Raw genomic sequence first — 25,939 nt, forward strand, 5'->3', positions numbered from 1 at the left:
AGCCATGGTCTAACCATTTATTCAGTGGACCTTCTGAAAGCACTGAATGGTTGATATCTATCATAGATTCATTTGAGTTGGAAGAGACCCCGAAAGGCCATTTAGTCAACCTTCCTGCAATGTGCAAGGACACCCACAGCTCCCTCAGGTGCTCAGAGCCCTGTCTGGCCTGACCTGGGGTGTCTCTGGGGATGGGGCATCCACCACCTCCCTGGACAACAGGTGCCAGTGCTGGTGGGTGCTTTCCTTTCATTCACATCCCAGTCTGGCAATCTGTTTCCAGGCTGGTTTGTTTGTTCCAGCCCAGACAAAGTCTGTTGCTCTCTGTTAGCCCCCCAGTTGGCTAGGTTGCTTGCTCAGCAAATAAAGATCATCTTCTTCAACTTTGCCCCATCTGGATTGATTGAGGACTCAAGGCTCATTCTACATCCAAAGCATTTTCAAGAGTTCCTTGTAGAGACCTTTCCTGACAAATAACGTAATAGTTTTTATAGACAAAAGCTGCATAGCCTGATCATCCATCTCCCTGGATGAATGTTCTCAGAGCTTTGCTTTAGGGTCTCCTCTGACTTTTTGTAGAAATGTATCCACCACGTTTGCATACCTTACACCAGAATAGCACTCCTGGCTCAGCATGAAGTTTGTTGCTTAAATATCTTTTGGAAACCAGTCTTGTCTTTCCTCAGCAATGATCATTGCTGCCATTATATTGGAACTGGCAGCTTCTCTTTCTACTCTGAACCCAATTTCTGCATATCTGACTCTTCCGTGCATGCTGCAGGATTCCTGAATATTTGATTTGGAACCAAAAACTGCACGGGCAGTTTACATAAAACTGAGGTATTGCATTGCCACAGCCCTTTTCCAGATCTGAATTTTGCCTAAGCTCAGGAACCACTTCAGTCCACAGCTGCTGGAGCTTGGCTCTGTTGGTGGAAGGACAACCTTAAGCCTGGTGTTCAACATCAAAAACAGGGGGCTTGTATATGGCCCTGTTCCTTAACTGTAGCGTGGAGATGAAAGAGGATGTTCATTTCACACATTTGATCTAAATCTTGAGGTGTTCACACACAACACACACCTAAAATGAAGTTTGGCAGGCTCAGGTTGTGGTCCCTGGGTGGAGGAGGTGACTGTAGCAGTTTCCTGAGATGAAACCTTGTCTTCTTTGGCCAGGGCCTTCCCTTGACCTGGTCATCCCCACAGCCCCAGTGCACACAGTCTGAGGTGTATTTGCCTACAGGCTGACAGCCAAACCCCCTGGTGACACCCTGGGATCAAAAAGGGAGACACAGGCAGCTTTTGAGTGCCTTTCTCTTGGGCAGTTGATCCAAGGAGTGTTTGTGGTGTGAACTCTTATCACCCAGAGAGCTTTTTGAAGTGTGGGGCTATAGCTCCCAGTAAGGCCAGTGGGGCTTTACTGGGAGCTGTGGCCGCTCGGTCTCTTTGGTAGGCAGAACTGCTGTGTACTTTGGCACAGGCAAGAGTATCCCATGCTCTGCTGGCTGGATATGGTGCCAGTGCCCTAGGCAACCTACAGAGGCCGAAGCTTGGTTTTTATGATGTTAGGCAGAATGCCCCAGAAAGGAGGGCAAATAGTTGTGTTTTTCACTTCAACCAAGGGCAGCAGAAGGCTGCAGAACCCCTCTGAAGTGCAGCTGTGATGAGTGCTGGATGCTTTGCAGTCCATCTAGAGGACATGGTACACCACACAGCAATGTCAGGGGGCCATGTTCCCTAGGGAGATGAGAGGGTGGCAGTGTGCCCCATACCAAGCAAACAGCAGGACTTTAGGCTGCTGTATAGACAGGGCACTGTCTGGATCTCTGCTCTGCTTACTTTGTCAAGAAATTGCCCTGCTGGGTGTTCACGTGGCTCTTGCAGTGAAGGCAGTGCCCACCTTTTGTACTGGAGGAGCTGAGGCTCTGATTTGGGAATGTTGGGAATGATTTGATTTCACAGACTGCAGCAGGAGGGAGGCTGCTGGGATCTCCCACAAGAGATGCATGGCTGCAGCTCACTGCTTTCCTGGAGCACCATTGCATGGCTGTCTTCCAGGGAGGAAACCCAGGCTCTTCAAAGCCTGGAACACATGGGGCTGATCTGGCGTGGGGTAGCTGCAGGCCTTGTCTCAAACTCCAGGTCAGAGCAGCCCCGGAATAGCAGGCAGCAAGCCTAAAGATTCAGCTCAGCCCACTCCTCTGACCACTAGCTGAATTTGTGATGTGACCTTTAAGCTCTCTCCTCGCAGATGTTTTTTGTTGTGATTTTTTGCGTCTGTTCCATAATAGATGAGAACTTGGAAGAACACAGCAGAGCTCAGCAAGCTGGGGGTGTGGGGGCTCTTGTTTTCCATCCGCTTTCTCAGGTTCCTCCCTCGCCCCCCGATTCCCAAGCTGCTCACCGTGAGGATCTGCCTTCCTTTGTTTAGCCAATTGCGTGACACTGCCGTGATCCGGTGTTTGTTCAATCCCTTCCAGCTCCTGATCCCACTGAAATCCCAGGAAGACTTGGACAAAGCGATGGAACAGTTGGAGCTGAGCCCTTCCCTGAAGAGCCTGCGGATCCTTGTGAGCGCTCCAAAGAAAGCGAATGTGAGCTGTTCACCTTCTCTGCTCTTTTGTGTCCAGGCTTAGCTGACTTGTTGTTGAGTTGGAGAGTGGAAATGAGTCTCCTGATGGTTCAGGAGGATCAGGGGGTCTGCCCTGCTCTGGCTCAGCCACTCTGAAATCCTCCCACAGCAGCAGCCTGAAAGCAGTACTCAGCCCCTTCCTGCTCCTCCTGCAACCTGTGATGGGTTAAATACTGTCCTGACCATCCTCAAACAAGGTTAACCCCCGGAGCACCCCCTATGCTTTCCACATAAGGATGCTGTCACCATCCCTCTGCATCCCCTCCTTGTATATGCTGACCATTGCCAAGCTGGGTGGCAGCACGGGGACCGTTCCGTTTGTGTGATGTTGAAGTATTAAAGGCCAGGAAGGACAAACTAGAGAATCTTTCAGTGTCATGCAGGCCTGTCTCTTTTTATTTATTTTTATTTATTTATTTTTCTCTTGAGCTCAGTGGTTTTACAGTTAAGCCTGTTAGCTTGACCTCGCCTGCACGGAGCTCCTTGCCAAAGCACATGTCGTTCTGCCCCAAGCACAGGCTGTAAAACAAGGGATTTGCAGATGTTGCAACTCTCTTTCTTCCTTATATTTCCTAGAAGTACCGGAGAGGCTGAGTGTCTTGAAACTCATAGTACTTGTCCTCATGCTGCTGCTGCTGCTGCTTGCAGCTCCTGGGTCTTCTCTGCTCCTTTTGGGAGGTTCTCAGAAGATGCAGGGACCAGAGTGTCAGGGCAAAACTGAGCCATTGCTTGAGGTTCCCTATGTCCTGTTGTTCCTTTGGCTGCAAGAAAATTGCAGCATTACAAGACAGCTACTAAGAGCAGGGCAGTCCAGGTAGATTTGTGTACAGCTTTGAGGTTGGTCCAGCTTCTTCTGAAGCATGTAAATATTCTTTTGCATGTGAAGAAATGCAGTTTCGAGGTCATAAATAAAACAATCACAAAATCACAGTGCACTTTATCACTTTATGTTAATAAGGCTCTGCCACTACCAAGTCTTACCAATGTAACTCAAGCTGTATTGAAGTTACCAGCTGAATACACGATCCTTGGCTCTCCCTCTTTTCTGTACTCCCTGGTTGTCCACTCTGCTCTGTTACAGAGTCACCTCTGCAGTGCTTAGGCTGCCACTGAAGTATAGGGAGCATGGAGGAGAGGCTTTCATTTGGCTTGCAAACTCTGAGGACAAGGATCAGCCTCTGTACTGATCCTGAAATAATGCAGTATCAGAGCAGTCTTTTATGTTGTATGTCTGTATCATTATTAACTTGGACTCAGTTTTATTGTTTTAGAGTATTATGCTAACAGATGTAATTTGTTTGTGAACGATTTTTTGATCATTCCAAGTTAAATGCATGTCTGCTTTTTAATGGTTCTTGGACCACACTGGTCACGGGGATCCCAATGCAGGATTTCACACGATGTGTTCACGAGGGGCTTGACTTCTGGCAAGGTCTGATGGTTCCTTTTGTGTGATTCACAGCTCCTCCAGCCAAACAACAGCAAGCAGCATGAAATGAGGATCTCCAGATCCATGGGAGATATCATGGGATCCCTGTACAAGGATTCTGAGAGGACAAGAAAGTATTCAACAGGTAAGTGAAATGCAGTGCTCTGTGGGGTGTGTGTGCTCTTACAGGTAGGGCCACTATTCCCTTTCTTGTCGAAGTCCTGGAGTATTATGGTCTGGTGTCCACCCTGATGTCACCCACCAGTATCTTAGTGCAGTCACTACTTGGCTTGAGGAGGAAACCATGAACTGCACAGGTTGTAGTGAGCAGGGTCATGTCAGGCATGAAAGCTAAGAGGATCTAAGGTATAATATGAGGGGAAAACCTCAAATTTTATGATGAAAACCTGCAGTGAATTGATCTTCATCAAAGTGAACAATGAGGATCTATAGAAAGACAAGGCTATTCCAGACCTTGGTGTCCTTATTCCCTTAACCATCTGCCATACATTTTCTATGTATCCCTCTCCCTTTATTGCTTAGCACAATAATGTAGCACACTGGGCTTGGGTTTCCTATGTCCTGAGGGCCAAAGGTGTATCTCAGTGCCAGTGGTCTGTTCTGGGTGGTGAAGTCTGTGGTTGCTGCTTTTGTGGTTTCTCAGGAGGGCGTGCAGTGTTTTGCACTGGCAGCATTTCAAATGAAGGGAAATATCCCTTTCCATTTGAGGCACTGGGAGCAGATACCTGTTAGCCCTTGTTTGGAAACCATATAGGATCTTATAGAGAACAATGCTTCATGCAGCATCCTCTTATTGGGATGTTCCAAGGATGCCTCTTTCTGTTGTACTGTTTTCTACCCTTCATGGCTCTTGAGAGTTTGCCCAGAATCTTCTGAATGAAATGCAGGCACAGTTATATAGCAAAGCACAGACACTCCTCAGAAACTGCTTGGACAAAACATCTCTGGTGCTCTTTTGTTTTTTTTTTTGGCCCTTGTTTGGCTGTTAATGTAAACCAGCAAAGATCTGTAGCACAGTGAGCTGTCACTGATGTGTGAACCAGGTGTAATGGGCAGAATTGATCCTGCATATTGCTGTGCTAGTGAGAAGATTGATTCTTAGGATCATAGAATCATAGAATCTATGGCCTGGGCTCACTGGTTTATATGCCAGGCTTTGGTCTTTTCTTACTATTTACTTCTTACTGTATGTCTTGCTGGCAGTTTGAGCAGGGTTTGTACTGAGCCCTCCGCATGGCAGGAGCACATCAGACTTCTCTGGAGCTATGCAGGCTTTATGAAGCTACTGTAGCCCATTGTAGGAACTATTTGCAGTCCTGCAGATTCCATTTTTGACCTCTTGAATCAGAGATGGATTGGTTATCCAGTAGTTGGGCAGAAACTTCAGTGAGTTGAAAGGGGGGAGGGTGGCTGTCCAGGTGGAGCATAAAGCTGAAGATCTGGCTTTAGACAGGCAGAGATGAGCCTACATTGTGTCCATGGACAGGGGATTTCACTGAGCTTTGTGGGTAGTGAAAAGGCATCCTAAAAGACCGAGGCTCCTGTAGGATTAACTTCTTCTCTTGCAGTTGCAAGCTATGTCCTTGTGTTTGCTTTTGCTGTCATCAGCACAGCTGCTATCAAGAGAAGATCTTAACTCATCTCAGCTTCTCTCTTAAGACGGTGTTTAAAAAGAGATTTAAAGTGATGTTATAGAAAAAGGTGGCTCAGGGTCATGTTCTCAGTGTTTCTGAGATGGCTTATGGTTTTCTGCTGACTCTGCCATGATAGCAGCAGTGAAAGCTCATAAAACTGCATGTCATTGGCACGAGCACATTAGAAGGGGGTAGATGTTCTGTGGAAGATATTTGGCTATTTTTGCTTCAGCTGGACAGAAAATATCTTCGTTCCCTGTCCCTAAAAAACCTTATGCAAAGTCAATATTATTTTTTTCATAAACATTTTCAGTGAAACGCCCCCAACATACACATTTTTTTTATTGGAAGAGGAAAATGTTCCAGTCTCACAGTGACCAGCATCTGAAAATGTTCAGCTGAATGCCAGAAAACTTGGTCTAAAATCTACTGGGGTTCTGAATTTTTGGATATCTGAGGGCAGCTTTCACAACATTATCCACCAATTATTCAAGAGCCCCATTCTGGAATCAATGCTTGATTTGCCAAAGGCTTGATTCTTTATTCCCATGCTGGCAAACCATGACCTCTGGGAAGAGATGATGTAGAGCAAGACATCCTTTTTCTCTTTGTTTTGGGGCATTTGATGGCAGGGATCATAGAATGACTTGGGTCATTCTCAGCAAGGAATGCAGTGCAGAAAACAGCACAAGGGCATTGTAAGGGAAGTAGGCTTTGGTGGTGTATGGGCTGGATGGGTGACTCTGAAAAACGTGAGCATGGTGGCAGTACCTTTGCCATTAAACTCATGGGGCCAGGGCACGAGCACTGGCTGGCAGCTGATGTCCTTGACCAGCCCTGGACTGCCCTCCCAGTTGTGCCCAGGTACCAGCTGGGGTAGCATGGGTGGAAATCATGTTGGTTGAATCTCTTCCCTGTTTTGAGAGGAGGAGGAGTCTTCGCCTGTGGGCAGCATGTCAGTTACCTGACATGAGTTAGAAAAATGGACTCTGCCCCCTATAATTTATTACATGTACCCTAAAGTTTGCCTTAAGCTGAGATGTGGGAATTCATCCTCAAAGGCTCAACATGGAGAGGAGGAAGACTTGGAAGCATCCCACTAAAAAGTAGTGGAGGGAGATTTGATTGATCTGCTCACACCTCCCCATGCCAGCCACAGCTTGTTGGTGAGGAATTTCCTCCAGGTTTCTATCTGCTTATTGTGCCACTGTGTCCTGAGCCCCATGTTCCTACCAGGGCTTGGAAGAACAACACATCTTGGTGTCACGTCCTTCATTTGGCTCTGTGGCAACATCATTCAGGGCTGGGCTCTCTGTGACTGCAGCTGTGAGCACAGGCAGCTGTCAACAAGCCCTACCCAGCCCTTGCTTTTATGGGGCTTCTCTTCTCCATCAGGACTACTGCTTGATGCTGGTCAGTGATGGATGAAGTTTTGGGAAGGATCTGCCAGGGCAGGGAAGGGGTGAGGCCAGGGAACAAGGTGGCTGAAGGAAGCCAAGCCTGGCACAGGGGAGCTGCTTGTACGTGCAGCACCAAGAACTTTGCACATACAGCATGAAAGGCACTTCTTAAATAAAAATAACAGAAAGGAACATGAAAAAAATAAAACAGTAGATGCCAGCAGTGACTGTAAGGCTCCATGCTGGCCTTGTTCACCCTGCCTGGGACATGCTGTGCTCTAACCTCAAATATAGGGCTTTACATTAGTGTGTGAAACATGGAGCAGGAATCCCACTGCAAAGCACCTTGCTGCAAAGGGTAACTGAGGTCAGATGCTCAGCTGCTGCCAATCTGCAGAGTTTCTCTGAGTTCAGGAATTCTGAATAGAGCTGCTAAGATCTGGCCAGCATCTGGCTTATAAGTAATGCCTTGGAGCTTACCCCTTCCCTGCTGGCTCTGGAGCTGCCATGTAATCCTATAGGCTCCAGGAGGACAGTCTAGGAGGTCTTTTCTGTCTGCCTGATGCTCCTGCTGTTTTGTGAACATTAGTTCAAGGCAAAGACCATTTGTAATGTGTCAGGCTCATCTGAGCTTGGCTGACCATTCCTTTCTCTGTCTCTAGGTGGATAAAGCAGCAGTATCTAATACATCCAGTATGCCTCGTGTTGCCTCACTATGAATTCAGCCTGCTCATTAAAGATCAGAGTTGTCTTCTCTCCCCAGCCACTGCTTTCTGTTTCTGATCCCACTGGCACTGCCAAGAATGCCTGAGGTGTCATTAGTGGGGTCAGACAGGGCCGCCATGTGCTTTGAAAGGGGAAATCAGCTCTTGGCTCTGAGGCTGTGCTCCCATTCCTCTTGGGCAGGTAGGCATGCACAGTGCACACAGGGATGTGCAGCAGCAGCACCCAGTGCTCAGCAATCAGTGTGAAATTGCAGAAAATACTTTGAGCAGCTTTTCCACCTGAACTGCTTGGCTGAAAGGGATCTGCTTCAATCCAACAGTTCCCAGGCATGCAGATGCCTGAGCATTTTGCCTGACTTCCTTGCCTGCTGAGAAGTGATTACTGTCCTATCCTCTCTGCAGTTTTTAGCAGGAAATGTGACACTGGAAGGTCAAACATAACTGACCCGATGACTGGGAGCAGTTGTTCCAGGCAAAAGCTTAATGTGAGATCATGCCAAGTCTTTACACTTGTGATAAATCTCACTCAGCTCTCTGGGTCCAAAGTCAAACAGAGTGTGTTCAGCTCCTTGTTGACCCTGACTTGAAGACCTGGGCTGTGGGTGGGTTGTGGCAGTGAGGGATGGCATCAGTGCACGAGCAGACTCAACCTTGGGAGCAGCAGGAGTAGAATAGCTCAGAAGAGCTAAGGCACAACAGTAACAGCACGTCAGACCAGTGAGAGGCTTTTTGGAGCAAGAGCCCCCCGATGTCTTTATGCAGCACAAATGAGATGATAACACAGTGATTTCTCCAGTGTGCCCAAACTCTTAATGGTTAAGCATTTGTTTATTTATCTTCAAGGGGAGGATGCCATACTTCCCAACTGGTTTTGTTTTTTTGGGCTGGTGGAAAGCCAGCTCATTATGTGCACTGCAGCGCTCAGGAGATTCTCCCTCCTTGATCTTGGCCTTACTTCAGTTGGACTTCGATTCTCTGTGCTCTTATCCTGCAGGAAATCTGCAAAGGAGAAAATAGGAAGGAGAAAAAAAGCATCTCAAGGGCTTTTATTTTTAAAACTTGAGTGAGGAGCCTAGAGGGAGATGTACTGTGGGACAGATATCTCTGTGTTTGGTGTAAATCCAGCAAGCCTGATTGAATGGTCTTTTATATTGGAGTGATGCTGTAAATGTTAGCAGCTCCTGATGCGTATCGGCTTAAGTGAGAGGTTTGTGGTGTTGATTACGGTGATGGATTTATGCCAGAGATCAATCTGGCACAGTAACTGTGCTGCAGAAGAGCAGCAGCAGAGGTGGAAGTGTTGCATTGACTTTTCATTACACGATAGACCCCTTTCCCATACCTTTCCCTTGCAATATGGAGCTTAGCATGGACACCTTGTTACCAAATAGTAGTGATGAACCAAAAAGTTTGCAGGAGTGCTGCAGAGGGGGGTAAGAACTGTGGGGCAGGACACGTGCTTTTTAGAAGCCTGTTTAAAAACTAGTTTTTGTGTGAAAGCTCCCATTGCACAGTGCAGACCAGTTAAAGCTCCAGCACAGAGCAGTGCAGACCTCCATCAGCAATTCCTCACACTGAAGTGGTGACAGATTGTAAGGGGACTGCAGAAAGACAAGCAAAGCCAAGCCTGGGCATCTGGGTCAAGCAAAGGCAGCACTTCCCAAGTCCTGCAAAGGCTCAAGGAATTGGTTTGGGTGGATTTGGAGCCTCCAGGGCTACAGGCAGGGGAGGTAACCTGTGTGGCAGGAGTGTCAACCCCATGAGTCTTTCCTCTCCCTTTGGCTCTTTGCTGTTTTTCCTTACTCTTAGGGAGAGAAGATGGATATTTGGGTGCAAATTGTTTTCCACGTGTATGAAACATTTGAGTGATGTTGCACAGAGTTCACTCAAGATGGGCAGCCAGGCTTGTTTCCCACATTGCTGAACAAGACAGCATTTGTAGGGAGGAAATGTCCTGAGGTCAAAGATGAGAGGTGGGATTGGGGTTTGGCTTTGACTTTGACTTTGCCTTTACTGCATAATAGCAAAGCTCTAGGAGCTTTTTTACTTTCTGGTATTGACAAAGCACCCAGACTCAGGGCAGAGCTCTTAGGAGCCAAGGTAGGCTGTAAGCTAAAGGGTGTTGTGTGGCCTTGCAGAAAGAAACTGTCCCAGGTACAAAAGCTTTGTAGATACTCATGAACAGTATTGCCTCTCTAGTTCTTCCATTCTCTTCCAAAAAGTTCAAATTCAGCAGCATCTCTGGAAGATATAAGAATAATGCAGTTGTTTGAGTTCGAAGGGACCTTTAAAGGTCATCTAGTCCAGCTCCCCTGCAGTGAACAGGAACATCTACAGCTCAGTCAGGTCTGTGACCACGGCCTCTGGCAGGACTCAATACAGCGAGTCCTTCTCTTGTTGACTAATGACTTCCCCATCTCCTAGGCTCTCTGCACACTGGCCGGAGCTCTCCACCCCCAGGGAGTGTTCCTGAGGAGCAGCAACAGATTGCTCGCCAGGGCTCCTACACCAGCATCAACAGCGAGGGCGAATTTATCCCCGAGACCATGGATCAAAATGTAAGTGGGGCTCGTGGATTAAATGCATGTGGGTTGAAGGGGGCATATTGCTTTCTGCACTACAAGCATTGTTCTTGCTTCTAAATTGCCTGTGGCCCTCAGGCCAGATTTTTCCTCTGGGCTTAACAGTGCTCCAGAAACGTGATTTCTAGGAACCCTGCAAGCTAGCTGTGGCAATGACTGCAGCACGCTCTGACACTCCAGGTAGCACACATGCAAACCAGCTGCCAGGCCCTCATGGCCACGGCCTTCCCGGATCCTGGGATGACAAGGGAGTGTGCCAAGCAAATGATTGCCTGCGATTGCAACAGCCTGGGGATGTCAGCAGCTCTCGCTGCTTCCCATGTGCTGTTTCTGCCTGAGCTCTGGCTACAGTCCTTGGCTCTGTCTGAAGTGTCTCTGTATTTTTTTTGTCTCTCTCCTTCCCCCATTTGTTTTGTTTTTTTTTCTTTTCCCTTATTAAGCAGTTTGTATGTCTCAATCCCTCAGTAATAAAAGAGTTGCTAGATTTAATGCAGAGTGATGAGCAGAACCTCTGTCTCAAATCAGTTCCCTCCATAAAGAGGTGAACTTAGAGTGATCATTGACCAGAAAGAGCATGTACCTCCCTCTCTATTTGCATCTCTGCTCAAGCTGTAGCTCCAAAGAACTTAGGATGAGTGGCACCCTGCACTTTGTGGGCTGTCTGGTTGCAAGGTTCAGTTTTGCAGAGCTCTTGGAAAGAGAGCACCAACTCGCAGGAGGGATCTGGAGGGACTTCAGGAAGGCACTCAGCAGGGTTGCTCACTTCATTAGGCTGCTGTGACATCTCCCAAGCTCTTCCCTGGGGGAATGAGTGTCTCCTGCACTCAAGGTGCACTCACTGGCTCTGTTCTTGAGTGTGGGCTGTGCCAGTGTTTCCATGGCAAAGCTGTGTTTTCGACGGTTTATTCTACAGCCATTAATAAAATGAGAAGTCACTCCGGGTGAGTCTTGGCAGCGTCAGAGTGCAGATGTATCTCGTGCTGCTTGCAGCCAAAAGCTGGCTTTCTATTGTTTCCACATGACTTCCAAACACTTTTAGGAGGATTAAGACAAAGTGTGTATGTGCAGGAGGAGGGTCTGCTCAAACCCCCTGGGGTGTAAGTCAGCACAGTTGCGTTGATTGTTAATGGTGCTCCATTAGCTCTGCTCCTGATGAAGGTTCCCAGATGCTCCCCCAGCATTGCGCCATGGGTGGCCCACTGTCTTTTCCTAGAGGTGGATGGATGTGTGCACTGACAAATTAAAGGCAGGAAAAAGGACTTGTTTCTTTCCTTCATTTCTCTCCTCATTGAACAGTCATAGTTTTTCCCATGATTGCCCTCAGAATGTTCTCAGAGTGCAGCTTTGAAACATACCTGCTGTAAAACCACTTGTAAGAAGATGCTTCCTGTCTTTTGGGGGTGCCTCTGCAGGTGATGTAACTGAGGTCTTCATAGAATCATAGAATCATTAAAGTTGGAAAAGACCTCAAAGATCATCTAATCCAACCATCGACACACCACACCATGTGCCACATCTCTGCAGTTCTGGAACGCCTCCATGGAGCAGTGACTCCATTACCTCCAAGGGCAGGCTGTGCTCAGATTCCTAGTTCTGTTACCAGGCTTTTAAATAATGCTGGGTCTGTGTCATCACTCAGCATCTCCACTGGGAGAGAGCTGGCGTGGTTGGCAAAGATGGGATGGGGGCAAAGCAGGGACCTTGCTCCTCTCTTTGGCTGCTGCACTCCGAAGGTTTGGGGTAAGATCTTGGGAAGCAAAGGAAAATCAGACTTTCCAGTTGGGACTGCCAAAACAATACGAGTTGTTATGACAACCGCTCAAGGAAGTGTAGCACAGAAACAGCATATGGAAATGAAGAGGCTGCCCTGTACATGGGGAAGGAGGAGTGGCTGGATTCAAGAGCCAGGCAGGGGTAACTCCACGTGGTGCTCAGCCATCCTCTGCTCTGCTTTCCCGGCAACAAGCTGGACCCTGGGCTGGCTCTGCGTGGAAGTGCTCATAGCCCCTAGGTTTACCTCTCAACACAAAACCTCTATTGTTATTAGCCAGCTATAAATAACCCTGTCCAGTACAATGTCTCATCCAGGAAGCAACACAAATGTAGCTTTTGACTCACTGAGCTAGTGAGAGCCAAGCCGGTTCTCCAGCCAACAGCCCTGATGATGCTTCACTTATCACCGGAGGGGGAGGCAGGAGTCCATGGCCACAGTCTTGGCTGTGTGCACAACATCCACTTGGCCTTGGGCACACTGTGTCCTGATTTCATTTTTTTCCTTATGAATACTTCGAGCACTTTGGCTCTCATTGATTTCTTAACATGCTTAGAACATCAGGGTGCTTATTAGCTCTACCTCAGCTTCCCTGCTAGCAAATAGAACAAGGAGAAATGGTTTCAAATTAGAAGAGGGGAGATTTAGCCTGATATAAGGAAAAGGTTTTTATTATAAGGGCGGTGAGACACTGGCACAGGTTGCCCAGAGAGGTGGTGGTGCCTCATCCCTGGAGACACTCAAGGTCAGGCTGGATGGGGCTCTGAGCACCTGATGGAGCTGTCCCTATTCATTGCAGGGGACTTGGACCAGATGGCCTTTCCAACTCAAGTGATTCTATCATTCTATCAAAAGCAATTGATGGTAATAATAATCCAAGTGAAACATCATAGATGAACTTCTTATGCAAAGAAAGCTTGTTAATCTGCATGTCTTCTCTTGATCAGATGGTGAAAATCAGTTGGTTTCAGTGGAGAAAAGTTGGATCTGCAGATGTTTATTAGTAGTGGAACTTGAAGAGTTGTATTCTCATCTGTTACTTTATTGGTTTTCCCTTTCCTTCCTTATCAGATGCTTGAAGCTTTCATCAGCCCCGATGGGTCGATGTCTGGGAGCTGCCAGTCGCTGGACAGGTCTGTGGACAGGTGAGTTGCATATCACCATGCTCACAGGTGCTTCATTATGATTTAAACTGCAGTAATCTTAGCTGGACAGAGTAGCTGGGGATGGCAGACAGCCTGCCTCTTTTTGCCTCAGCCAGATCCCTCTTTCACCCCTCTGTCTTTCTGCAGTCACTGGGTCAATACTGCATTATCCTCTCTCTGCCCCTCTCTGGGCATGCTGTCTGCTCTCCATTGACTGCTCATACGTTTGGCAGCCCCTGGGTGCTGCCAGCAGCCACAGATGTATCAGTCAAGGCGCTGAGGACACCAGACGAGCAGTAGCTAAGTTTAGCTCCTCTGCAGGAAGCAACTGGGACACATTGTACTGAGGCAGGCGGCAGTTCAATACTTACTGTGGCTGGTCCAAGCTCACACGTGCACAGCAACTGTACATTCACTGCTGTGCATAGCAGGCTGTATATAAGACACAGTGTCCTTTTGGGAAGCATTACATATATTTTTTTTAATCCACATCAAAGGTTTTCTTTTTTTATTATTTTATTTTCCTCCTTTTTTTTTTTTTTTGTTTTGTTTTCTTTTATTATTTTTTTTTTTCCATTGCTTTTGCCATGCAGCACCAAGGCTGTGTTCCAGCAGGTCTGGGTTGTGTTGATTTGATTGTGTGGCGTGCTTTGGGTTTGTGACTCTGTGCACTTTGGATCTGTCTCAGCATTAAGGTCCATTTCCTTTTTGTGGCTTTTAATATTTTCCTCTGGTGTATTTGCTCATTGTTACAGATGCATCGAATCTGATTTCTTTGTGTTCCCAGCCTCTATGCCCCAGCTTTGCTTTTTTCATAGACTTTGCTGCAGAACAACAGAAGCACAGCTTGGTTTTAATGCTTTTTTTTTTTTTGTAAACTGAGAGAAGAGCATTAGGCATGTTGGCAAGAGGGTCACGTGTGCATAGCTGTGTTCAGTCATTGGGTCTAGAGAGCTGGAAATTGTGCTGCTAATTGTGTGAGATGGCATTAGCCTCCAGAGGGCAGAGCTAGTCACCAGGCACAGAGACCAGTCTGACACTAAGACAGAACACAGTTAATGCCTACTCCATGAAGCAAAGCTGCTGTGATCACATTTGGCACAGATAGACTTCAGTGCACTTTGCAAAGCAAGTTTCTACTACTGTGTCCATTTATTAAGAGGAAAGAAGGCAGAGTGGGAAAGCAGCCTGTCCAGGTCAGTTCCCTGGTCCTCACAGAATCTGGAATGAAGTGAAGATGACTGAGCTCATATCATAGAGTCATAGAATGCCTTGGGTTGGAAGGGACCTCAAAGACAATCATTCCAACCATGGGCAGGGTTGCCAACCACTAAATCAAGCAGTAGATCAGGTTGCCCAGCATCCTCTCCGTTCCATCCTCATGCAGTGTTTTCCCAATATCATTTGCTTAACATCATTTGAAGAACTTGCCTGGGATCAGTAAGCCTGCTCCCTCCCTCCTGGTGTGCTCAGAGAACGTGTGTGCACAGTGGTGGTGTAGACTTGCTTGCATGAGGAATTTGGGGGATGATGGTACAGAAAAGAGGAGACATGCATGAATCAAACACTATGGAAAAGCGCTCATCTGCAGCAAATAAGCAATGTTGACACAAATGAGTACTTCACATTGAGGCAAGAGAAACGTGCAGCTTTTCTTCTGTGCCATCTGGTGTGTAGGTGTTAGAAAAAGTCTTCAGTCTTGTGAAGACTGAGGATGAGAACTGTTTGGTGGGCAGGGCTGACCAGTCATCAGTGCACCTTGCTGTGTAGCCTGGGCTTTCTGAATGTAATCACTTCTTAATTAATTTCACAGCCTTTCTGATATAACAAAATATATATATTTTTTCCCCATGCAGCCCTCCCTTTACACAAACCCCTGTTCCTGGAAGGAAGAGTCATCCCAAAGACGGTCTTGATTGCATGGGTAAGCATGGTTAGAGGTTTGGGTTTGTTGAAAGCAGGTAGTTAATAAAGAGAGGTGCTACTGCACAAAAAGTAACTAAAAACAATCAAGCAAATCATCTCTGCTGCTTCAGAAATGACCCAGCAATGATTAAACATGAACATTTTGTCAAAGCAGAAGACCCAGAGCATCAGACACAGACAGGGTTCTCCTTGCCATCATTAACTCTTGTTGGCTCTGCAATAGTGGTAGCACTGAAGGACCTTTAAGACTCGTTCAGTTTACAACAACAACTGTTTAAACTGTGTAGTCAAGACCCTAAAATTAGTAGATGTAAGGAAATAAAGCTGTTGCAAGACCAAAGATGAGCTCTGTGTTGGAGGAAGGTGCTTAGTGGGTGTTGCTCTTGGTTTTGGAAACAGCTGAGAAGCTGGAAATAGCCTCTTGGCATCATCTTTTGTTTCTGAAGTTAGGATACATACTTAATAAACAACAAACCAAGGCCCAAACTCTCTTGGGAGTCATACCTCTTCCACTTGGATTCATAAGAGGTAGAATCTGTAACACTGCATTGGGTAACTTGCAAGGATCGTAGATTACTGCTTAATCCCCAGCAAACATCCACCTGGTTAAGTCATGGAAACTGTAACATTGGCACGGCTTTCACTCTTTAGAACGAACAAATGGCAGTCAGTCTCAGCATGTTAACACACTGCTGGCCAAGGGCAGCATTTTGAGGCTGAGCTGTAGAGATGAAGCAGTCTGTCTGCATCGCTGAAGTTTAATACACCCCAGTGGTGTGGGAGGCACTGTGCTTTGAGATGTCACTCGGCGTTGTTGCTCACACGTGGCTCACTGAGAACCTCTTGACCCGTCCTTGCTGCTCTTCTTGCTGACCATATTTCAGCCATTATGTTCTGCTGTCATGGGGAAATAATGCTGCAGGAGGCCGAGGCCAGGCCTGCTCTCCCAGGAGCGGCTGCTGGCCCCAGGCTAAGACAAACAAACCATCAGCACAGGCTGTGTCATTCCAGTCGGATGGAGGAAAAACAGGAGGTGAAAGATGGGGGGAAATGACAGATATTTTCATCTCAAGTTATTCAGTGCTACCAGCAGTGGCTTCCCATGATGCTTTTATTTAATTAAAATTAAAAAATACATTTTTATCTTGTGCGTCCATCCATCTCTTATAGTCTCATGTCTAATCTATACTGCAATGCTATTTTACTTTCTATATGTACTAAAGCCCCAGTAAGGATGAAAGCTTGGAGGGTATAAATTGATCTCCATCTTTGAGTCACATCTGAGAAGAAATACCAGGCAGGGATACCTGCCCGAATGCTGGATACCTGCATTTCTCTATAAGCAGCTGATAACAGAGCAGTGGTTTTGGTGTTGGATCTGACCCTATCTGGAAGTTCTGTTTCCATGCTCATTTTTATGTTTTCCATGTGCAAATAAGACGTTTAACACTCTGTCTTGGAAACCAGGCATGTTCTGTGTTAATCCCCTGCCTCGTATTTGAACAGTGTGGGCCAGAGTCCATACAGTCAGTGGTTAACCTCAGTTCCTTTATGGGGACCAGGAGTGGGGTGTCTGGCCCTTATTTTCCACTCACACCATGTGACTGTGGTCAGATCTCAGTGGGGTTCTCATGGGGAACTCCTGGCTCTGCAAATGAATGTTTTGTTACCTTGTGTATCCCCACAATTCACCATGAAGATCCAAACACTTTTCTGTAAGAAACACTCTGGGCATTTGGTGTGAGCTGATCTAAGAAACATCTGTTCTTTCTTCCTGCCAGATTTTGATGTCCCAATCTGTGAGAGGTTTGGGAAGGGGGGGACCTTCCCGAGGCAGTACCACCTCTCCCAAAGTCGCAAGGACTACAGCGATGGTAAGAAAATGATGGAGGGCTGGAGAGGGAGGTGCTCAGTCCAGGATCTCAGCAGGGATGGGAAGTGCAGGATGCTTGTAACAGTGCCTGGGGCCGGAGAGATTTAGGAGGGAGAGGCTTCTAGTAAAAGGAGAACAGAGTAATTTAGGATTTGTTTGTGTATTCTAAAAGGTGAAGAGCTTGTGGTTCTTAGGAAGCACTGAGTGTCTACAGTATATACTGAAGTCAGTGCTCAGCATCTCCTGTGCTTATGCCTGGTGTTGTAACTTAGCCACATGGGTGAACAGCTTTTCTCTTGGCTGGTGATACCAACCTTTCTGTTCCCCTAAATTGATTGCTTTTGAGGATGCTGCTTTGTTACCTTAGATAGGGTTTCTCCTGGCAAATGCAGGGTAGCAGTGTCTGCTCGTGGCTGTTTGAAGCTGATGAGCTCTGAGCTTTGGGATCCATTCCATCACCTCACTGCTGCCCCTCCTTTCATTGTGTGAGACTGCAAGTGGTGGGAAACAAAACTGAATACAGATCAAATTCCCATGGAAAAAAAAAAAACACCAAAACCCACCAAAATCCATTAAAAACCATTAAAGCTATCCTTGTGCAAGCAGTTATCATGAGATTTGGCACTACCTGCGTGGCCATTTGTCTTGTGGTCTTAGGGGATGCCTGGGATAATTTGAAGCATAAATCTCTGCCTGATCAGAGTTTAATTGTGATAAAGAACTAATAAAACCTTACGTAATTAAACTGTTGTAAAGCTCTCTGGAAACATTCTGTGTTGTTTGCAATCCTGGCTGCTGCTGACAGCTCTTAAATTGAATTAGAAGTGTTCACGGGGCTTTGCTTCAGTTTCATTAAACTGGTCTTGTTTAGTTTGAAGAGGTGCATCATCTGAGCAGCAATGTGAGGAGGTGGCAATAGGCAGATCCATGCCAGTGTGAATATTTTTGCCATAACTCTCCTCCTTTTCTCCTGCAGGCCGGAGGACTTTCCCCAGGAGTTACTTCCCACAGGAAAACCTTTTCCAGCTTGTCCCTTCCAGCCGGACCAAGAGCTTTAATGGGGACAGCAAGCTCAGCACCTTGCAGTACGATGAGTACAGGCCTAAATGGTGGAACAATTGTGAAAAGGGTCTGCAGGTCTTCAGCACCTCCCCTACCAAAGCTCGGAACTGTAAGTGAATCAAAGCTTCTAGTGTCTGAGGTCTCAATACATTTCAGTCTCAACACAAACTGAGACCTCCTGAGTTACTGGGCATCAGCTGAGCTAACCTTGTGTGAGGTTAACCAGGGTGGATGTGGCTCTGGGCAGCCTGGTCTGCTGGTTGGAGATCCTGCACATAGCAGGGGGTTGAAACTTGATGATCATTGTGGTCCTTTTCAACCCGGGCCATTCTATGATTCTGTGATTCTATGAATGCACTCTTACGCCATCCTCAGCAAGAGGCACATTGCACTGCCTTGCATTTCAGTAGGGAAGATGAAGTGTTTATCACTGTACCTTTCCTTTGCCTTGAAGAGTGCCTACAGGGTCAGCTGGCTTTCATAACTGGCTGAGTTGCAGAAAATTGCTTCTGCATTTTACTCATACTGTGCTCACACAGCAGAATCTTCCAGGAGATTTGGGATATGGGAACAAATAGGTTTGGAAACCGTCCCTTCCTTGTCTTACTTTGCTCACAGCACCCAAAGATGTTTCAGGCACTGCTGGTATTGCAGGATCAATGTGATTAAAACTGATTGGTCTCAGTGCCCCTGGGAATGGATGGCTTGCTGTCCTCCAGGACAAGCTGATGGTACAGCTGTCCTGTTGAGAACATTGCAGACCTGATAAATGGACCCTGATGCTGAAGTCTCCCTGCTGTGCTCTTTTCTCAGTCCTCTCCTCTCTGCTCTAGCCCTGCAGGCACCTGTGAACTGGAGGCTGGGGAAGCTGCTTGGAAGAGGAGCTTTTGGGGAAGTTTATCTCTGCTATGATGCTGACACTGGTCGTGAGCTGTCGGTGAAGCAAGTGCCATTTGATCCTGACAGTCAGGAGACAAGTAAGGTGAGTATGAGGGCAGCACTGTGTTTTGTAGCATGTTGCAGGATTGTGGCTGGAGGATGGGGGTAGAGATGGCAGAGGGGTCTGTGACACTGACAGAAGGCAATGTGTGCACACTGTGTTGGGTTTGCTGTCTTTGAAGTGATCCCTGATAGCATGTGGTGCCAGTCACTTTGTCTGCCTCCCTATTTCTTGGTCACGTTGGCTTGCTATCCCAGATACCATCTCTCAGAGATCTGCCTGATTTGTTGTAGCCTTTTTGCTCCATTCACTTTCTTCCCACTTGGGGTGCTGTGTTAGCTTTGTTGCTGGCTTTGTTCACACCTTTCCACAAAAACTCCTTGAGAGCAGTTAAATGAGTACACCTCTCTCAGAGCCATGTGCTTGTGTCTCCCATCCATCTCTCTGCCAGCTCCTCAGGGCAGGATTCATTTCTGAGCCTTAAATGGCTGCTGCCTGATTAGGAAGCTTCATATGTGACATGCAAAGTCTTGAGTTCTGAGCAGCGTTTGGGTAATGCTCCTGTTGCAGACAGGTATGTGTACCCTTCCCCTTCCCCATGGAGACTGTCTGTTTTGTTGCAGGAGGTGAATGCCTTAGAGTGTGAGATTCAGCTGCTGAAGACGCTCCGTCATGACAGGATAGTGCAGTACTACGGGTGTCTGCGGGATCCAGAGGAGAGGAAGCTGTCAATCTTTGTTGAATACATGCCAGGGGTGAGTGCAGTGCTAAAGTTTGTCCTAAGCTATGGAGTATAGATCTGGACTGCCTTGAGTTGGGTGACATTTGGATCTGGAGTTCAAATTGGCGGCTGAGATGTGCTACTATATCTGATAAAGCAAACCAAAACAGTGCATTTCAGCATCCCTAGGACTTGACAAAGCGTAGATCGAGTCAGACATCATGGTCAAGCCCCTCAACTTGTGATGGGTCAAATCTAAAAGCCCTGAAGGCAGGTCTTAGGTTTGAATCCTGGAGCTGGGTGTGTTCACAATCTGAAATCTGAACTTGGTGAATGTGGGATGTGCTCCAGATCTGGTTCCAAACACTGTGGCCTGAGCCCATCCTTAAGCATTTATTACAAATCCCTGCAGGACAAGTTATTAGTACACTGTCCACCCACAGCTGTCACCAATTATTTATGGCTTTTAGCACGTGTGTGTTATAAACAGTGTTATTTGCTTGTAAGTCTTCTGTTCAGAACAGAACCTTGTGTTGGTGGCATTATCCAGCTGAGCAGGAGTGGATTACATTTGTGTTTTTGCTGACATTGGATTAAACAGCCGTAGGGAAATGGAAGATCAGGAATCTTTGAGGGTGTCTGAGCATGGGCTCTAGAGTGCATGGATATTAGTTGAACATCTCTGTTTGCAAGCATGCAAGTTACATCAGCCATGCAGACAAAGCCATTGGCTGGTATAAACCAGTGTTACTGTTTATTTTGCTGGAGGATCTGCTCTCCGAAGTCCTGCCTGTCCAGCTGGATTCATTCCCCAGACTGTGGGAGAATAAACCCTTGTTTATACAGGCCTTGTTTGTAAGGTCAGAAGGAACTATGAAGTCATCTGGTCACAAAGGACTTTGGTAGTTTGTAAGTGTGCTAGAAGCCCTCCTAGCACATCTTGAACGTGAGCGATCGCATGGACTTCCATGTGTTTGAGCACCTTCCAAGAGCCATCCTCTGTCTCTCCCTGGGGGCTGGCATCTCACTTTCAGGCCTTAAAATGAGGCTTGGACCCAGAAGAGTAAAGCCCCAGAGCTTCAGCAGTACCCTTGCTGCTTATTCTGCAACATGCTGGTGTTTATTAGCAGCCAGGAAACCAACACTGGATGCTGGGGCAGTGTCCAGCAAGGCTGGAAGTTGAATGTTTGTTTTTTTTGTGATAAACCAGAGCTCTGACCAAATACAGATTGACTTTAGTGCCACAGTGACGACTTATTTCACAAAAGCAGCTCAGGGCTTTGCTTTCCAACAGCAGTGGAAATAGATTGAGTTCCCAAACCTTGCAGGTCAGCAGCTCTGTTTCTGGCTGGGTTTCTGATGATACACAGCTACATTGGTAAAATCTTTAGGAGGTGAAGCTTTAGTGCACTGTTAACCTGGCATTCTTACAGTCACTGCTGTTAGCTGACTGTATTTTGTGTTGTGCTCTGCTCCGTGCACCTGTTTTTTAAAATGTATGTGTGGAAAACAGAAAGGTCTATTTGACCATGAGCCTTGAAGACTCCATTTCCATTCTTCAGTGTCATGTTTGATGGCCCCCAGTCAGGGTGGGGGATACTAGGATAAGAAAATCCATAGTGATGTGGTGAGGGAGTACACTCTGGAGAGTGCAGGAAGGGGTGATTTCAGAGCATCACTTCAGCAATGCTACCAAAGGGAAATTAGAGGCCCATCCACAGGATCACAGCCAGCCTCCACAGAAAACCAGAATAGTAGCTGGGCAGAGCAACAGCAGAGATGGGTGAATGTTGAAGAGCCAAGACAGTCTGAGTGACTTGGAGCACAGCATCCTACTGTTCCCACAAGAGGAAGACTTTGGCAGTCTTGGATCAATTGTGCTGCAGGACAGGTAGAAATGAGGATGAGTTTCCCTTCACACTTTCTGCTCATCCTGAATGCTGGAGGTGGATTTAGGTGCGACCTCTGGTACCGAACCCCAGATTTGCTCCTGATTTGTCTGTCCTAGAACCCAATCGTGACACAGTGAGAAATATCCATTTTAGGTCGACAGAAACTACAGCTAAAACCAAGGGGACAATCTCCTGGAGAGGATGGATGTCTGCACCCCTGCTTCCTTCCCTTTTTCATCAGTAAAATCAAACTAGTAGGAGTCTGCATGGTCTGCATGCCTAGATCAGAAACTTGAGGCAGGTATTTACCCACTGTCTGATCATCTTTCCCATGAGGCTGCCCTCCTTATAGCAATAGGTAATCTTTGCTGTAAGGAGCCAGAGAAAGGCTTCACAGAAGATTTGACCCTGAGGAATCTGAATTGTCCTTCTCCATGAGCTATTGGTGGAGTCTAGCCACTAGAGGGAGAAAAAGATCTGTGCTTTGTGTTGGCAGAGGATAGCACTGTTGGCCATCAGAGGCTCTATCACTTTTTCCATTGGAATGTGGGACACTGGGGACAAATCTTAGCTGTGTTCAGCACGTTATGAATTTTTATCTTACTGTTTCTACAGCGGAGTGGTTTTTTCAAGCTGAGACATGTAGTGGTGAGGCAATTTCAAGAAGTCTCTGTGACTTGATGCACCTGGCTCTGCTGGTCTTCATGGCTGCTGCATGTTGTTTCCTTGTACAGGGCTCCATAAAGGACCAGCTAAAAGCATACGGTGCTCTGACTGAGAACGTCACTCGGAAGTATACCAGGCAGATCCTGCAGGGAGTCTTCTACTTACACAGCAATATGATTGTCCACCGGGACATTAAAGGTGAGCAGATCATGCCAGGAGGCTTCTTGATGATTGCTTCACCCTAGCATCCCTCCAGCCCAACATCATTCTTGTGCAAAATACAGTGCTGGGATCTGGTATTTTTGCCCTAGCTTTGCCTCTTGCCTTCAACAGTTTGAACCATGAGAATCTTGCATAAGCAGCTGAAACCGAATTCTTGTTCTGTCTTTCTGCCTGGGATCTCACATTAAATACTCTTACTGTTAGCTGTCTGTGCAGCCATCAGATCTCTACACTTCTAAAACTCTGGTGCAGCATACTCAAGAATTGAGAGATCCTGGCAATCAGAGGGATCTGAGGCTCTGTTCTGTTGTCATGGCATGGGGAGGATTATTCTTCATCTCCCATTCACTGCTCACTATTGCAGAACCTGCTGACTGAGAGCTGACTGAGAGGTGGGAATCAGCCCTGCTGGACAGCATCTGCCTTAGCAGAGTGAAATTCTGTGTACCACTGAAAGCAGCCCCAACGTGGCCCTTTGCACTCTCTCTTGTGCTTTTTGCCTGTGCCCTTCCTGCTGTCCTTGCTGTTGCTGTTCAGCTAGCTTGCTGCTTCATCTCCTGTTGTTGCTTTGCATCCCTAGGTGCCAATATTTTGAGAGACTCTGCTGGAAATGTGAAACTTGGAGATTTTGGGGCCAGCAAACGCATCCAGACCATCTGCATGTCTGGGACTGGGATTAAATCTGTCACAGGAACACCGTACTGGATGAGCCCGGAGGTTATCAGTGGAGAAGGATATGGAAGGAAAGCTGATGTGTGGTAAGGAGTACACTACAAACCCCACCACTACCATTTAAACAGTCCTTTTGGGAAGCTGTAGCAGGAACAACAGGCACAGCTAAGTGTTTGGAAGACAGAGCAACGCAAAGGATGAGAATGGGAGTTGAATGTTAGAATCAACTGTGTGATATGAGTCGTAGCTGAAGGTCTTCAAAGGAGAGCACTCAAAACCACAAGTTGCTTTTGGAAGGCCTGATATGTTAGGGCCATATGTGGCTCCACCTTGTAGCTGCTGTTTCAGTCTGAAAAACAGGCTGATAACAAAGTTTGTCAGAAGAGCTGTTGTGTTTTGGTTGCCCTGATTTTAAGTTAGCTAAATGCAGCCTGGAGGCCCAGTGGGATCTGGTGCAGCCTCTCAAAGTCAGCTACCAGCTGTAGGACGAGACGTGTGATCCTGCTCTCACTGTGGGAGCAGTGAGCCCTGTGCATAGTGCTGCCTCAGGCTCCTGTCTGCTGTCTCACTCCTGCCTGTCGTTGTTGTTGCAGGAGTGTGGCCTGCACAGTGGTGGAGATGCTAACGGAGAAGCCGCCGTGGGCAGAGTTCGAAGCCATGGCAGCTATTTTTAAGATCGCCACCCAGCCGACCAACCCCCAGCTCCCTGATGGCGTCTCCAGCTCCTGCCGCAACTTCCTCAAGCAGATCTTTGTGGAGGAAAAGCGAAGGCCGACGGCTGAGGACCTGCTGAGGCACCCCTTCGTCAACTGCGGGCTCTGAGCCCTGGCTGGAAAGTACCGATGGGATTGGGGGGGGTGGCTGCCAGACCCCACTGCCCTTTTGCACTCTGCATTCAGACCTCAGTGCTGGGCCGTCCTGCTGGTGGCCCCACAAGTCCCTTCTTGCTGGTCACCACCTTGGTGGCTGCTGCCTTGTTGGATTTTGAAGACACGCACGGGACGGTCGGAGGCTGGGAATGGTGGCCACCACCGGGAAAGCAGAACAAGAGACTTCCCGGACATCCCATCTGTCAGCCTCAGGGCGAGCAACCTCCTGCCATCAGCAGTGCTGCGGGGCATCCCTGCTCACCGTGTCACTTATCTCTTGGGAAAAGTGCATTGGATTGCATCTGTCCCCCTACCAGCAACCCCAGGACCAACGGAGGAAGCAGATGTGCAGTGACGATCACCATTCCCCACAGAGAAACACACCAGGCTTCTGCCAGGCTAGAGGAGGTGATCCTCAGACTGCAGAGTTGGGGGATCCAGGTGTCACAAGGGGGAGGGAACCCGTCTGGAGGCGGCAGCATCTCCAGCGGTGCAGCGTTCAATACTGATCTGTGCCTTAAGCGGTTACAATCAAGGAGTGATGCTCGACTCGGCACAAAGTATGGAGTCGGGCACAATTATGCAGCAGCCGTGTTGACAGCATGTTGACAGTGTGTGTGTGTGTTTGTGTGTGTGTGTGTGTGTGTGTGGAGCTGCAGGAGGGATCCCTAAAATAAGGCAGAGAGGAGCTGCTGGGTGCCCACCACTCTGAGTGGCATCAGCCCTGCAAAAGAAAGTTTAAACCACAGCTGGGTTCCAGTCTCTTTGACCAACACTGGTCTGCTGAAAGACCTTCGGGAGGAAAGCACAGGATCCCTGGAAACCAGTGAGTGTCTCAAGTCTTGATAGGACAAGGGGGAATGGTTTTAAACTAAAGAGGGGAGATTTAGATTAGATATTATGGGGGAATTCTGCATGATGAGGGCGGTGAGGCCCTGGCACAGCTCCCCAGAGAGCTGTGGGTGCCCCATCCCTGATGATGCTCAAGGCCTGGTTGGATGGGGCCCTGGGCCGCCTGATGTGCTGGGGAGGCACATGGCTGGGGACTGGGTGGGCTTTAATATCCCTTCCAACCCTTCTATGATTGCACGATGCCACGACTCTATGAAATCTGCCCCCTTTGGAAGGCCTGGTCCCCTGGCTCATGTGTGTATGTATGTGTGTGTGTGTCTGTGTATGTACACATGTATATGTATACATGCACGTGAGTGTGACTCGCTCCTCAGGTGCCTTTGCCTTTTAATTTTTTAAAACCCTCGCAGTGTTCTGATGTACAAACTAGGAAAAGAGAATGTAATATTATGCCATGTAAATTTCTTTTATATATATATATTTTATTTCGGCCATAGCGTGTGAGAGCTCTCCGCGTGGTCTCACCGTGTAGCGTAGAGAAACGTTTTCCTTTCGTCGGGAAAAGGCTCCAGTGTGATATTGTATATCATCTTTACCGTGTAGCCTATACATCTGTATAATTCCTTCTTATTGGGCCAGTTATCAGTAGGCAACCACTGTACATAGGCAGAGCTGTGCCAGGGCATGACAGGGCCTGCAGAGCCTGGAGTGACCGCCCTGAGCATCCAGGGCTGGCGGCTGTACCCCAATAATGAACCCCTGCGGCTCGGATCCCTCGGCTCTGTGTGGCTTTGTGTTGGGGCTGTGCCTTGTGGGAGCCTGGGGACCTTAGGGGGTGGGAGGCAGGGATCTGTGCAGTCATTAAGGTTGGAAAAGATCACTGAGATCACCAAGTCCAACCCCAG

General features: G+C 47.5%; 1 protein-coding gene and 1 long non-coding RNA gene across 5 annotated transcripts in view; one reads left to right on the top strand and one right to left on the bottom strand.

Moving 5' to 3' along the window:
• Nucleotides 1-25,805, top strand: part of LOC116238245 (mitogen-activated protein kinase kinase kinase 3-like) — a 68,768-nt gene extending 42,963 nt beyond the window's left edge. For all 4 annotated transcript variants that reach the window (XM_031607818.2, XM_090143210.1, XM_090143208.1 and 1 more), the window contains 12 exons: nucleotides 2,481-2,594; nucleotides 4,095-4,206; nucleotides 10,266-10,399; nucleotides 13,266-13,339; nucleotides 15,196-15,263; nucleotides 17,047-17,139; nucleotides 18,115-18,309; nucleotides 19,034-19,182; nucleotides 19,764-19,895; nucleotides 22,488-22,617; nucleotides 23,222-23,399; nucleotides 23,907-25,805. In XM_031607818.2, the coding sequence (XP_031463678.1) occupies nucleotides 2,481-2,594; nucleotides 4,095-4,206; nucleotides 10,266-10,399; nucleotides 13,266-13,339; nucleotides 15,196-15,263; nucleotides 17,047-17,139; nucleotides 18,115-18,309; nucleotides 19,034-19,182; nucleotides 19,764-19,895; nucleotides 22,488-22,617; nucleotides 23,222-23,399; nucleotides 23,907-24,135 (1,608 nt within the window). In that variant the 3' untranslated portion in view covers nucleotides 24,136-25,805. The remainder of the gene's footprint in view (nucleotides 1-2,480; nucleotides 2,595-4,094; nucleotides 4,207-10,265; nucleotides 10,400-13,265; nucleotides 13,340-15,195; nucleotides 15,264-17,046; nucleotides 17,140-18,114; nucleotides 18,310-19,033; nucleotides 19,183-19,763; nucleotides 19,896-22,487; nucleotides 22,618-23,221; nucleotides 23,400-23,906) is intronic.
• Nucleotides 8,565-12,038, bottom strand: LOC116238247 (uncharacterized). The gene is made up of 2 exons (XR_004168919.2): nucleotides 11,779-12,038; nucleotides 8,565-8,840 (listed from the first exon to the last, which is right to left on the bottom strand). It is a non-coding gene; the product is annotated as an uncharacterized LOC116238247 (long non-coding RNA).
• Nucleotides 25,806-25,939: the final 134 nt, after the last annotated feature.

This window comes from Phasianus colchicus, chromosome 6, assembly GCF_987193195.1.
Source record: "Phasianus colchicus chromosome 6, bPhaCol1.hap1.1, whole genome shotgun sequence".
Classification (NCBI taxonomy): domain Eukaryota; kingdom Metazoa; phylum Chordata; class Aves; order Galliformes; family Phasianidae; genus Phasianus; species Phasianus colchicus.